Below are 12,984 nucleotides of genomic sequence, written 5' to 3' on the forward strand. Positions count from 1 at the left end.
CACCATGAGGTGGCTAAAAGAGCACGGTGGATCACAGTAGGAGAGATAGGTGCTTGTGGAACACATCCGACGTAGATCATCTTCATATGAGCATAGTTTGCTATGGGCGTTTTGAGGATACTTTGTCCCTCGAGTGAGTCTGCAAACAGGAAGATAGTTAGTTCATCTTCTTGTCATACCATTATTTATCGGCATGTGATCTTTGACGAAACTCGGTTCCCTTCACCAATTTTTTTGGTCTCTAACATGCAGACAATGCTACACCGCCCCCAATGTCGATCCACTCGACGACGTGGTTGCCTTGGTCCCTGTGCCTCCCATGCACCCTAGACTATGCCCGACTGGTGGGCCATCTGGGTCCATCGGACCACACCCTACCTCTCACCATCTGCATCGATGCCGGCTTGCTCTGCCCTAGGCATGTTGGCCCACTCGGCCACGCCGGCCTCCTCGCGCGAGCCGAGCACGCCGGCCCACTCGACCACACTAGCCTCCTTGCCCGAACATGGCACGTGGTCCCACTCGCCCGAGTCGGTCGAGCTAGCTTGTTTGACCGCTGTGACTCCCTTGGCCTCGACTGTATCGGTCTCCCCCGTCTCGTAGGACCCTTGCATCGAGACTGCCACGTCCAGCTCCCCCGCACGTTCGCCCTGTCTCCTGCGCCCGCTGCTCCTTGTCACCAGACGTTGACTCGTCGGCAAGACCATTATTCCACACGAGCATATCAACCTCCACGTTAACACCCTCACCGGTTCCCAAGTCCGTTTGTGGTGCTCTCAAGATGCCAGTATGTGTACTGGGTTTTGAAGATAAGTCGATTATTCAATTCTTGTGTATGTGCTTCATCACATTTCTTTTTTGTTTTTTGAACTTCGGTCACGTGAATATATATTAAAGATGGCTCAAATGTCCGAGGCTTATTTGTTTGACATTTTTCAGATTTGCCCGTTCCCATTTATGCAGCAAGTGCATGGTCCTAATCATTTTGAAGATTGCATCGTATCTTTTCATTTCAGTACATAGTTCTATTTTGCCCAAGTTTTGGACATGAGGAGATTGGTGAGTTGTTGTAACATGAAGATCTTTAAACTTAGAGCATCTCCAGCCGCGTCCCCCAAAGCGTCCTCCAAAGCAATTTGGGGCGTGTCGGACCAAAAAACCGTTCCAGCCGCGTCCTCCAAAGCCCATTTTTGTCCGGCGCGCCCCGATACGGTGTCCGGCGCCCCGAACCCATCCCCGTCCCACAGGGGACGCTCCGGCGCGCCGGACACAACGAAAAGCGAGGCTGGCTCTCACATGTCGGCGACTATTTGCATAAACCGTTGGTTCGCGCCTCTTTTTTCGTCGCTCCTTCCTTCCCGCGCCTCCCACCCCTCCGCCGCTGGATTTCCCGGCCGTTTGGGTGTCTGATCTCTGCTGAGAGTCGGCACCGTCGTCGCGGCTGGGGCTCCCGCCGGTCGTGCCGCCGCCGCCGCTTCCCCAGCGCGTCCCAGAACGCGCCGTCAAATCCGCCCCACCTCCGCGCACACAAGGTGCTCGACCACTTGCCAGGTAGGCGCGATTGGCCGCTGTTTGTTGCGTCGTCTGCCTCGGCGTAATTTTAACCATTGATTTTGCTTTAGCCATGGACAACGACGATGAGATGCTTGCCCTGCTGCTGGAGGACGAGCAAGCCTTCGACGATGACCTGCGGGAGCATTTGCTGATCATCGCGTCCCTCCAGGACATGGTTGACGCTGAGGCGGAGAAAAGGAAGAGGCCGCACCGCGGAGGATCAGGGCGGGGAAGAAGGAAGTCGAAGCCCCGGCAGACGATGGAGGGGCATACCATGCTGCACAACGACTACTTTGCAGACGGTGCAACACATGAAGACAATTTTCGGCGCCGGTACACGATGAGCAAGGGCCTGTTCATGAATATCCTCCACGGCGTTCGAAAGTTCGACCCCTACTTCAAGCTCAAGCTCGACGCTGTAGGCGTTGTCGGGTTCTCGTCCATTCAGAAGTGCACCGCCGCCATGAGGATGCTTGCATACGGAGCACCTGCCGATACACATGACGACTACCTTCGCATGAGTGAGTCTACTGACATTGAGTGCATGTACAAGTTTTGCCGAGCTGTGGTGGGAAAGTTTGACAAATACTATTTGAGAGGGCCAACTGAGTAAGAGACTGCAAGGATCATGGCACAAAATGATGTCAGATGATTCCCCGGAATGCTTGGAAGCATCGATTGCATGCACTAGGCATGGAAGAACTGCCCGTTTGCTTGGCAAGGTATATACAAAGGACATCATGGATATTACAGTGTGGTGCTTGAAGCTGTGGCAGATTAGAGAAACACCCGTGCTTATTTACTAGGACGATTAACTGAACAACATTAACATATGCATGGGCCTTTATTGCCTTTGGCGAACTAGGCTACAGCCTAGCCAATCCTAGGAACCTCCGCCACCGTGTTGACCCAGATGCGTACGCGCTTCTCATTGAACTGCTGAGTAACAAATGTTCCCACCGTGATAGGCTGGACATCGAGGTCCGGTCGATCCGCTTTGATCTTTTCCTCTGCCTCCTTGATTGTACACCCGACTAGCTCAGGCCACTCCGTCTTGGGAGCGTCACATGGCTTGCTCATGCTGGAAATGGAACTTGAAAAACACCTGCAAGTAGTAGCTCTTCACTGAATATAGGCCGAATGACTTTCTGTTACTTACAGGTCCACAATCAGATCCAGCAGCTGCATGCTCTTGTACTTTGTTTTCAGGTTTGTTGTTTCAATTGGTAACAAAAAATAATTTCATAGCCTAAAAGGAGTTAATAATGACAAATATGAAATTATCACCATTTACTAGATATATTAAACAAAGAACAAAAAAAGTATGACAAGAATTTCCAAAAGAATTTAGAGATGGGGGAATGAGATGGTACTTACCACCAGCTCGATGTTTCTGTATGTGATTAATCGTCTCTAAGCACTGGCCTGCTTTCAAGATGTGGGGTGTGTGGATGAAGCTGTTGTGTCTTATATTTGTTAGACTTTATATAGCTGCTCTTATATTATACGTGTATATGTACGTTGTACCCCTATATATATATATGAGATATGCCACCCCTAGAGGGTTGAGCAAGTTCCCCATAAACATTATTTTACATGGTATCAGCCTAAACTCCCGATCCGCCTACCCTAACCCTAGCCGCGCCGCCATCCCTAACCCTAGCGCCGCGCCGCCGCCTCTCCCACCATGACCGCTTCCGCCCCGGGCACCACCAGCTCCGGGATCCTTCCCGCGTCGCTTGCTGCCCTCCTCAACGCCCCACCTTCCCCGCTTGCTCCCCAGATACCGCAGTTTTTCGGCACCACTGCCGTCGGTTCCATGTACTCGGCTCCGCCTCCACCGCCGAGCACTGCCACGGCCACTCTCCTCGCCGCGCTACCTGCGGCCACCACGGCGTCCCACGACGTCGCCTCGGCGGGTTCACCCGCCTCTACTCTCTCCGTCGTCCCGACGGTCTCGGGGGAAACCGCTGCCTCGGTCACGCCCGTGGTGCAGCATCCCCCACCCACGTCCGTGGCCTTGGCGACGGCTGCAATGGCCCCTGCCCTGCCCGCGGTCCCTTCATCCGCTGCGGTGGTGGCGGCGGCACCGTTCCACTTCGCCAATCAGATCACGATCCGCCTCACCCCGGACAACTATCTGTTCTGGCGCGCTAAGGTGTTGCCGTTGCTACGTAGCCATGAGCTTCTTGGGTATGTTGATGGTTCTCTTCCATGTCCTCCTCAGGTGATCATGACAATGCAAGGGCCGGCCATCAATCCGGACCACCGCGTGTGGGTGCAGCAGGATCAGGCGATCCTCTCGGCCATCCAGGGCTCCCTAGGTGAGGGTGTCGCTGGCCTCGTCCTCTTCGCCGCCACCTCCATGGAGGCGTGGACAACCCTGGAGCATGCTTTTGCCAACGTCTCCACCTCTCGCACCATGGCCCTCCGTCGGCAACTTGGCGAGATCAAGAAGCTCGACTCCTCCGCCTCCACCTACTTCAACAAGATCAAGGTGGTGGCGGACACGCTGGCCTCCCTTGGTCAGCTGCTCCGCGATGAGGAGTTCGCCGGCTTCATCCTCCAGGGGCTGGACTCCGACTACGACAACCTGGCTCAGGCTGTCAATGGCGCCACAACGCCAATGCCTCCCCACGAGCTTTACTTGCGCCTCCAGTTCACGGAGCAGCGTGTCGAGGCCCGCCGCGCCACCGGCGTCATCACCGACCAGGCCGCGGCGCACTGGGCCAACCGTGGCCAGCGCCCGCCCGCACCTCCAGGCGCTGTCTCGGCGCCACCGGCGGCCAAACCCGCCTCTCCCTCTACACCGACCACGGGTGGCGGGCATGCTGGCGACACCTGCGTCTGCCAGCTGTGCGGCCGCCCGGGGCATCTCGCCTCGAAGTGTCACCGCCGCTTTCAGCGCAGCTTCTTGGGCATCGGCAACAATGGGCAGGGCAATGAACGCCAAGCCCAGCTCGCCGACTTTGGTCCACCTCCAGCAGCTCCTGCTGCCTTCGCTGCGGCCAAGGGCAAGGAGACTGTCCAGGGGTCTACTCCGTCGTACCCCATCGATCCTGCCTGGTACATGGATACTGGCGCCACGGATCATCTGACCAGTGAGCTTCACAAGCTTACCACCCACCAGCCCTACTATGGGCACGATAAGGTTCACACCGCCAATGGCGCAGGTATGCCCATCTCTCATATTGGCCAAGCATCTCTATTGACTAGTCATCCTAGTAGGCAGCTTCATCTTCGCAATATTTTACGTGTTCCCTCGGTCACTCGTAATTTGTTATCCGTTCCGAAACTTACACTTGATAATAATGTCCTATCTGAATTTCACCCGTTTGATCTTCTTATTAAGGACCGAGCCACCCGGGATGTTCTGCTTAGTGGTAGACTCAGCCAAGGTCTGTACCGCCTGGAGGATACTACACTCTCTCGTGTCTTCAGCGGGATTCGGGTGTCGTCTTCACAGTGGCACTCTCGCCTTGGTCACCCTGCCACTCCCATAGTCCGCCATGTTCTCCACCGTCATGAGCTGCCACTAGAGTCTAGCAATAAAGAGTTAAGTGTTTGTGATGCCTGTCAGCAAGGCAAGAGTCATTAGCTCCCATTTGTTTCCTCTACTAGAGAAGTAAAGCGTCATCTTGAGATTGTGTTTTCAGATGTATGGGGCCCTGCCCAAACCTCTGTTAGTGGTCACAACTATTATGTAAGTTTCATTGATGCATATAGTCGATTTACTTGGCTTTATCTCATTAAGCGTAAATCTGATGTGTTTGATATATTTGTTCAGTTTCAAAAGCATGTTGAACGCCTTCTCCAGCATAAAATCATTCATGTTCAGTCCGACTGGGGGGGCGAATACCGCAACCTCAATACATTCTTTAATAAGCTTGGAGTATCTCATCGTTTGTCCTGCCCACATACACATCAGCAGAACGGTGCCGTTGAGCGTAAACACCGGCACATAGTTGAGACTGGACTCACTCTTCTTGCTCATGCCTCTGTACCTTTTCGGTTTTGGAGTGATGCATTCACTACTGCATGCTTTCTTATTAACCGTCTACCTACACGAGTGCTTCATATGAAAACTCCTATTGAGCTTCTCTTGCATGAAATTCCTGACTACACTTTTCTCAAAGTGTTTGGGTGTGCTTGTTGGCCTCATCTTCGCCCCTACAATAGTCGCAAACTTGAGTTTCGGTCTAAAAAATGTGTATTCCTTGGGTATAGTTCTCTTCACAAAGGTTATAAGTGCCTTCATGTACCAACAAATCGTGTCTACATATCGCGTGATGTTGTTTTTGATGAGAACAGCTTCCCATTCTCCACCATGACACAACCATCTACCAGTGATCCACAATTGCATTCATCTTCCATTCTGCCTGGCCAATTTGAAGATGTTGCATATGCGCCTGTGTTGTTGCCTAATCATGGTGCAGGTATTGGTCGCGGTGCCCGCCTTGAGCTTCTCCCGGACAGCGCCCCCACGCCGGCGTCTCACGTCGATCCGGCCATGCATGTGCATGCCCCGGGATCTGTGCCTAACGTGGCGCGCTCGCCCCCTGGCGACTCCCCGCCGGTCACGCCCACGGCCTCGCCACGCATGGCCAGGCCCGTCTCGCCCCTGGCCCGCGTCGCCTCTCCATTGCCTGGGTCGTCCCCGGCCTCTTCGTCGCCCGAGCCTCGCTCGCCTGGGTCTGGGCGCTTGTCGCCTTCGCCGTCGCCTCTAGCGTCTACACCGCCTGCATCGCCCAGGTCTGCGACGCCTGGGCAGTCCGCCTCGCCATCTTCCACTGCGCCTGGCTCCACGTCGGCGTCCTCACCACCGGCTGCTCCGCCTCCGCCCGTACCTGCTGCCTCGCGTCCTCATACACGCAGTCGCAGTGGCATTGTTTGCCCTAAGGAGCGCACCGACGGCACTGATGCTTGGCTGGCAGCTTGCATGGCCCATGCTATGGATGATCCCACTGCTGAACCTCGCAGTTATCAAGCCGCCATGACCATTCCCCATTGGCGGGCTGATATGGAGCAGGAGTATCAGGCTCTTCTCCAGAATGAGACCTGGACGCTTGTTCCTCCTCCCCCCGTGTCAACATCATTGACTCGAAGTGGGTCTTCAAGGTGAAGAAACATGCTGACGGTTCTATCGAGCGCTACAAAGCTCGTCTTGTTGCCAAGGGGTTCAAACAGCGTCATGGGCTTGACTATGAGGACACCTTCAGTCCTGTTATCAAGCCTACCACCATTCGGCTCCTTCTGTCTTTGGCGGTCTCCCGAGGTTGGTGTCTTCGACAGCTGGATGTCCAGAATGCATTCCTTCATGGTCTTCTCGAGGAAGAAGTCTACATGCGGCAGCCCCCAGGATTTGTTAGTCCTGATCAGCAACATCATCTGTGTCGACTGACCAAGGCTCTGTATGGATTGAAGCAAGCACCGCGTGCTTGGCATGCTCGCCTGGCTTCTGCTCTTCATACTCATGGCTTCATCCCCTCGAAGGCCGACACATCGCTGTTTCTGTTTCAGCGACCCCGTGTGACTATGTACCTACTGGTCTATGTCGATGATATTATCTTGGTCAGTTCTTCACCGACAGCTGCTACTGCTCTCATTTCTGCTCTTGGCGCTGATTTTGCTGTCAAAGATTTGGGTCAGTTGCACTTCTTCTTGGGTATTGAGGTTGCTCATCATTCCACTGGTCTGGCTCTCACTCAGAAGAAGTATTCTCTGGATCTCTTGCGCCGTGCTGGTATGCTCAAGTGCAAGATGTCGCCCACACCCATGTCTTCTACTGACAAGCTCTCAGCAACTGATGGTGTTCTCTTATCTTCCGAGGATGCAACGGAGTATCGCAGTATTGTTGGTGGCTTGCAGTACCTGACCATCACACGTCCGGACTTGTCCTATGCTGTCAACAGAGTGTGCCAGTATTTGCATGCTCCTACTGATGTACATTGGTCTGATGTCAAACGCATCTTGCGTTATGTCAGTCACACGTCTTCGTTTGGTCTTCATCTCCGGGTCAGTTCATCAGGCGTTTTGTCTGCGTTCTCTGATGCTGATTGGGCTGGGTGTCCAGACGACAGGCGATCCACGGGGGTTATGCTGTGTTCCTAGGTCCTAATTTGATCGCCTGGAGAGCACGCAAGCAAACCACCGTTTCTCGCAGCAGTACCGAAGCCGAATATAAGGCTGTTGCCGATGCAACTGCTGAGCTCATATGGGTTGAGTCCCTTCTTCAGGAATTGGGTGTCTCTCAACCTCGTCCACCGGTCCTTTGGTGTGACAACATCGGTGCCATGTTTCTTTCATCTAATCCGGTGTTTCATGCACGGACCAAACACATAGAAATTGATTTTCATTTTGTCAGGGAACGTGTCTCGAAGAAGCTACTACAAATCAAGTTCATCTCTTCAAAGGATCAACTTGCGGACATCTTCACCAAGCCTCTACCTTTGCCCATGTTTGAGGTCTGTAGGCGCAATCTCAACCTTCATGCTACATCAGGAGTGAGTTGAGATTGAGGGGGGTGTTAGACTTTGTATAGCTGCTCTTATATTATACGTGTATATATACGTTGTACCCCTATATATATATGAGATATGCCACCCCTAGAGGGCTGAGCAAGTTCCCCATAAACATTATTTTACAGTATTTATAGGCACTCAACCTGGACATGATTCAAAGCCGTGTGCGCGCAAGCTTCTCATCGCTGCCACACCTTCAAGCGCATGTGAGGATATTGATATTGTCAACAGTTTGGACCCCGCAATCCAGCGCACGTTGATGCGTGCATATATGAGGTTTGACCAAAATCTTATCGTTTCGCATAGTGGATAGATAAAAATAAAACCAGCTCGCTAAGATAATTGAGACGATGCAACGGCACAAACCACGTGTCTTCTTCTAGTATATTACTACTTCATCCCAAGGCTCAGAGCATATTTAGTTGGGTTCTCAAACCGTTCCCTGAGGGATCTGGGTGCGTAGGACAAAAAAACGATTTCAGTCGTGTTTCCCAAAGCCTCTTTTTATCCTGCGTCGCTCAATACGATGTCCGGCGTCTCGAGTCCATCACCGCTACACAGGGAACACTCCGGACACGCCGGACGCAACGAAAAGCGAGGCGAGGAGGCGTGAGCCCGACGCGTCAGTAGGACAGGAAAAATTTGTCCCCTCTCCCACCAAATCGCGCCTCTCCCGCCGCGCATTTCTGCCCTCCCAACACATTTGACCTCCTATCCTACCGATTTATTGCTCCCTCCCGCCGTCGCTACTATGTACCTCCCATCGCCGCTACCCTCTCCCCATCCATGACGCCACCGACAGCCCCCAAAAAATGACCAAGAAAGCGGCCAAGAAGCCGTCAGGCAATGAGACGAAAGGGGCGAAGGCACCCTTCGCGAAGCCGCGGAAGGCACCGGCTCCGAAGAAGAAGCCGGAAGGCTGGACCGATGATCAGTGGCATCAAGACTGTCTGCGCCGGAAGATGTCGACGACGGAGTGGAAGGGACGGAGGGCGGCGCAGCTGGAGAAGAAGGCGTTGGCGGCGCGCGCGCACCAGCACACACTGGCCGGGTGTATCGCTGCCACCAACACGAGCCCATGGAGTACGTCGATGCCGGTGTACATTCCAGGAGTGGTCTCTCCGTCGATATCCAGGTTCTACAACGACGGCCCCTCCGCCACTCCCGGGTGCGTGACGCCAAACTTGTCGCCGCACTACCAGGATACGTTGCCGCATGGCGGCTTCAACCCCAACTCCGTCTTCTACTCCCCAGCGTACAAGCAAGCGTCCCAGCGCGAGCCAGGACCCGGTGCAGACGGCGCCCCGTTCACTGGCCGCAGGGGCCTGCTCGAATTCAACGGCGCCGGTGCTGAGGAGGAGGAGGGGGAGGAGGAGGAGGAGGGGAGGGGGTGGAGGACGAGGAAGACGACGAGGACGAAGTCGGCAGCGACAAAGAGGATGACGAGGGTGCCGGTGAGGATGTTGATGATCTCGTGGCGGTTGACGCGGCCGGTGTCGGAAGAAGAAGAAGAAGAAGAAGAAGAAGAAGAAGAAGAAGAAGAAGAAGAAGAAGAAGAAGAAGAAGGCGTCGGGCACATGAGTGAGCAATGAATCCATTATCGGCGCCAACCAAAAGTACGAGAAGTATTGGGAAAGGATCAAGGCCGAGTTCGATGAGCGCAAGCTAATCAACAACGACTACAATAAAGTGACAATGAAGAGGAGCCAAAAGACAATATCGACGTGATGGGCCATCATCCAGGCGTCGGTGAACATGTTCCATGGGTTACATCACGAGATCGAGACTAGAGGTGACAGCGGCATCGACGTCAGCCAAATAGTACGACTCTTTCTTAGATAATCTATGGCGCCTACATTTTGTTCGACGAAATGATTGTGTTTCCTTTGGTTATTTCGACAAGGCCATGGATATGTACCGGAAGTTCTCGGAAGGGAATAAGTCGTTCGCGCTGATGCATTGCTATAGCAAGCTCAAGAAGAACCACAAATGACAGTTGACACGCATTTCCTTGTCAAAGGAGAAAGACGCCATTGATCTGGATGCGCCGCTAGCAACATCGGCAGGGCGTACTATTGGCAACAAGGCTGCCAAGGCCGTCTTGGCCGACGCTGCGTCGTCCGAGAAGACGCAGGCGTTGATCATGCAATGCCTCGTCGAGGTCTCCTCGACCTTGTTCTCCCACGACAAAAAGGACGATGAAAGTTGGGCGGCGCTGCTCAAGAAGCAAGAGGATAAGATGGAGCTCAAGAAACGCAGGGACGACATGTCCCTCCTGAGAGCGCCGATAGAAGGAATGTCTCCCCGGACGCGGACAACACACAACTTCTTCAAAGGTCAGATCCTCGATGACATCGAAGCCAAAATGGCAGCGGCCCTGGCAGCGGCATCAACCCCAACCCCGGAGCAAGAGCCGGCAGACGCCTCTGCGAAAGCATCTGCTAGTACACCTGCGTCGGCCTATGTGTTGGCGAGCGAGCATGCACACCGGACTGATCACGACGAGGTCGTCGTGATCGACGGGCCTGCATCGACTCAGGATGCGCTGTTGGCATCGGCGTCGCCCAAACCCTTCTTCTAATTTTTACATCGGCATGTAATATGATCGCGCGTCCAGTACTTTGATCGCCGCTACTCTGATCGCGACGACTTCGGCGGGAACGATCTCTTTTGAATGCAAACTATTTGAATTTCTGATTGGGGACTGACACGCGTACAGCACGCGACCGTTGGGAACACCAAGTGGAAGGTGTGATGCGTACAGCAGTAAGTTTCCCTCAGTTAGAAACCATGGTTTATCGAACCAGTAGGAGTCAAGAAGCACGTTGAAGGTTGATGGCGGTGAAGTGTAGTGCGGCGCAACACCAGGGATTCCGGCGCCAACGTGGAACCTTCACAACACAACCAAATTACTTTGCCCCAACGTGACAGTGAGGTTGTCAATCTCACCGGCTTGCTGTAACAAAGGATTAGATGTATAGTGTGGATGATGATTGTTTGCAGAAAACAGTAGAACAAGTATTGCAGTAGATTGTATTCGATTAAAAGAATGGACCGGGGTCCACAGTTCACTAGAGGCGTCTCTCCCATAAGAATAAGCATGTTGGGTGAACAAATTACAGTTGGGCAGTTGACAAATAAAGAGGGCATGACCATGCACATACATGATATGATGAGTATTGTGAGATTTAATTGGGCATTACGACAAAGTACATAGACCGCTATCCAGCATGCATCTATGCCTAAAAAGTCCACCTTCAGGTTATCATTCGAACCCCTTCCAGTATTAAGTTGCAAACAACAGACAGTTGCATTAAGTATGGTGCGTAATGTAATCTACAACTACATCCTTAGACATAGCATCGATGTTTTATCCCTAGTGGCAACAGCACATCCACAACCATAGAACTTTCTGTCACTGTCCCAGATTTAATGGAGGCATGAACCCACTATCGAGCATAAATACTCCCTCTTGGAGTTAAGAGTAAAAACTTGGCCAGAGCCTCTACTAATAACGGAGAGCATGTAAGATCATAAACAACACATAGATAATAGATTGATAATCAACATAGCATAGTATTCTCTATTCATCGGATCCCAACAAACACAACATATAGCATTACAGATAGATGATCTTGATCATGTTAGACAGCTCACAAGATCCAACCATGAAGCACAATTAGGAGAAGACGACCATCTAGCTACTGCTATGGACCCATAGTCCAGGGGTGAACTACTCACTCATCACTCCGGAGGCGACCATGGCGGTGAAGAGTCCTCCGGGAGATGATTCCCCTCTCCGGCAGGGTGCCGGAGGCGGTCTCCTGAATCCCCCGAGATGGGATTGGCGGCGGTGGCGTCTCTGGAAGGTTTTCCGTATCGTGGCTCTCGCATGCGGGGGTTTCGCGACGAAGGCTTTAAGTAGGCGGAAGGGCAGGTCAAGAGGCGTCACGGGGGCCCCACACAATAGGGCCGCGCGGGCCCCCTGTAGGCCGCGCCGCCCTACTGTGGCGGCGCCCCATGGCCCCACTTCGTGACTCCTTCGGTCTTCTGGAAGCTTCGTGTGAAAATAGGCCCCTGGGCGTTGATTTCGTCCAATTCCGAGAATATTTCCTTACTAGGATTTCTGAAACCAAAAACAGCAAACAAGAATCGGCTCTTCGGCATCTCGTTAATAGGTTAGTGCCGGAAAATGCATAAATATGACATAAAGTATGCATAAAACATGTAGATATCATCAATAAAGTGGCATGGAACATAAGAAATTATCGATACGTTGGAGACGTATCAGCATCCCCAAGCTTAGTTCCTGCTCGTCCCGAGTAGGTAAACGATAACAAAGATAATTTCTGGAGTGACATGCCATCATAATCTTGATCATACTAGCTGATACGTCTCCGACGTATCGATAATTTCTTATGTTCCATGCCACATTATTGATGATATCTACATGTTTTATGCATACTTTATGTCATATTTATGCATTTTACGGCACTAACCTATTAACGAGATGCCGAAGAGCCAGTTGCTGTTTTCTGCTGTTTTTGGTTTCAGAAATCCTAGTAAGGAAATATTCACGGAATTGGACGAAATCAACGCCCAGGGGCCTATTTTGCCACGAAGCTTCCAGAAGACCGAAGAGAAGACGAAGTGGGGCCACGAGGCGGCGCCACACTAGGGCGGCGCGGCCCAGGTGCTGGCCGCGCGGCCCTAGCGTGTGGGCCCCTCGTGACTCTCCCGACTCTGCCCTTCCGCCTACAAATAGTCTTCGTCGCGAAACCTCCAGTACCGAGCGCCACGATACGGAAAACCTTCCAGAGACGCCGCCGCCGCCAATCCCATCTCGGGGGATTCAGGAGATCGCCTCCGGCACCCTGCCGGAGAGGGGAATCATCTCCCGGAGGACTCT

The 12,984-nt window shown here is 52.9% G+C and overlaps 1 protein-coding gene and 1 long non-coding RNA gene across 2 annotated transcripts in view; both read left to right on the plus strand.

Annotated features, from left to right (window-relative positions):
* The window catches only part of LOC127293739 (uncharacterized), a 49,417-nt gene extending 46,831 nt beyond the window's left edge, over window positions 1-2,586 (plus strand). The window contains exon 2 of the long non-coding RNA XR_007846082.2: window positions 2,361-2,586. This is a non-coding gene — a long non-coding RNA (uncharacterized lncRNA). The remainder of the gene's footprint in view (window positions 1-2,360) is intronic.
* Window positions 2,587-7,089: 4,503 nt separating this feature from the next.
* LOC127331539 (uncharacterized mitochondrial protein AtMg00810-like) lies at window positions 7,090-7,665 on the plus strand. The gene has a single exon (XM_051357713.1). It carries the CDS (start codon window positions 7,090-7,092, stop codon window positions 7,663-7,665), a length of 576 nt encoding a protein of 191 aa, XP_051213673.1.
* Window positions 7,666-12,984: the final 5,319 nt, after the last annotated feature.

The sequence above is a fragment of the Lolium perenne genome, chromosome 1 (genome assembly GCF_019359855.2).
Source record: "Lolium perenne isolate Kyuss_39 chromosome 1, Kyuss_2.0, whole genome shotgun sequence".
Taxonomy (NCBI): domain Eukaryota; kingdom Viridiplantae; phylum Streptophyta; class Magnoliopsida; order Poales; family Poaceae; genus Lolium; species Lolium perenne.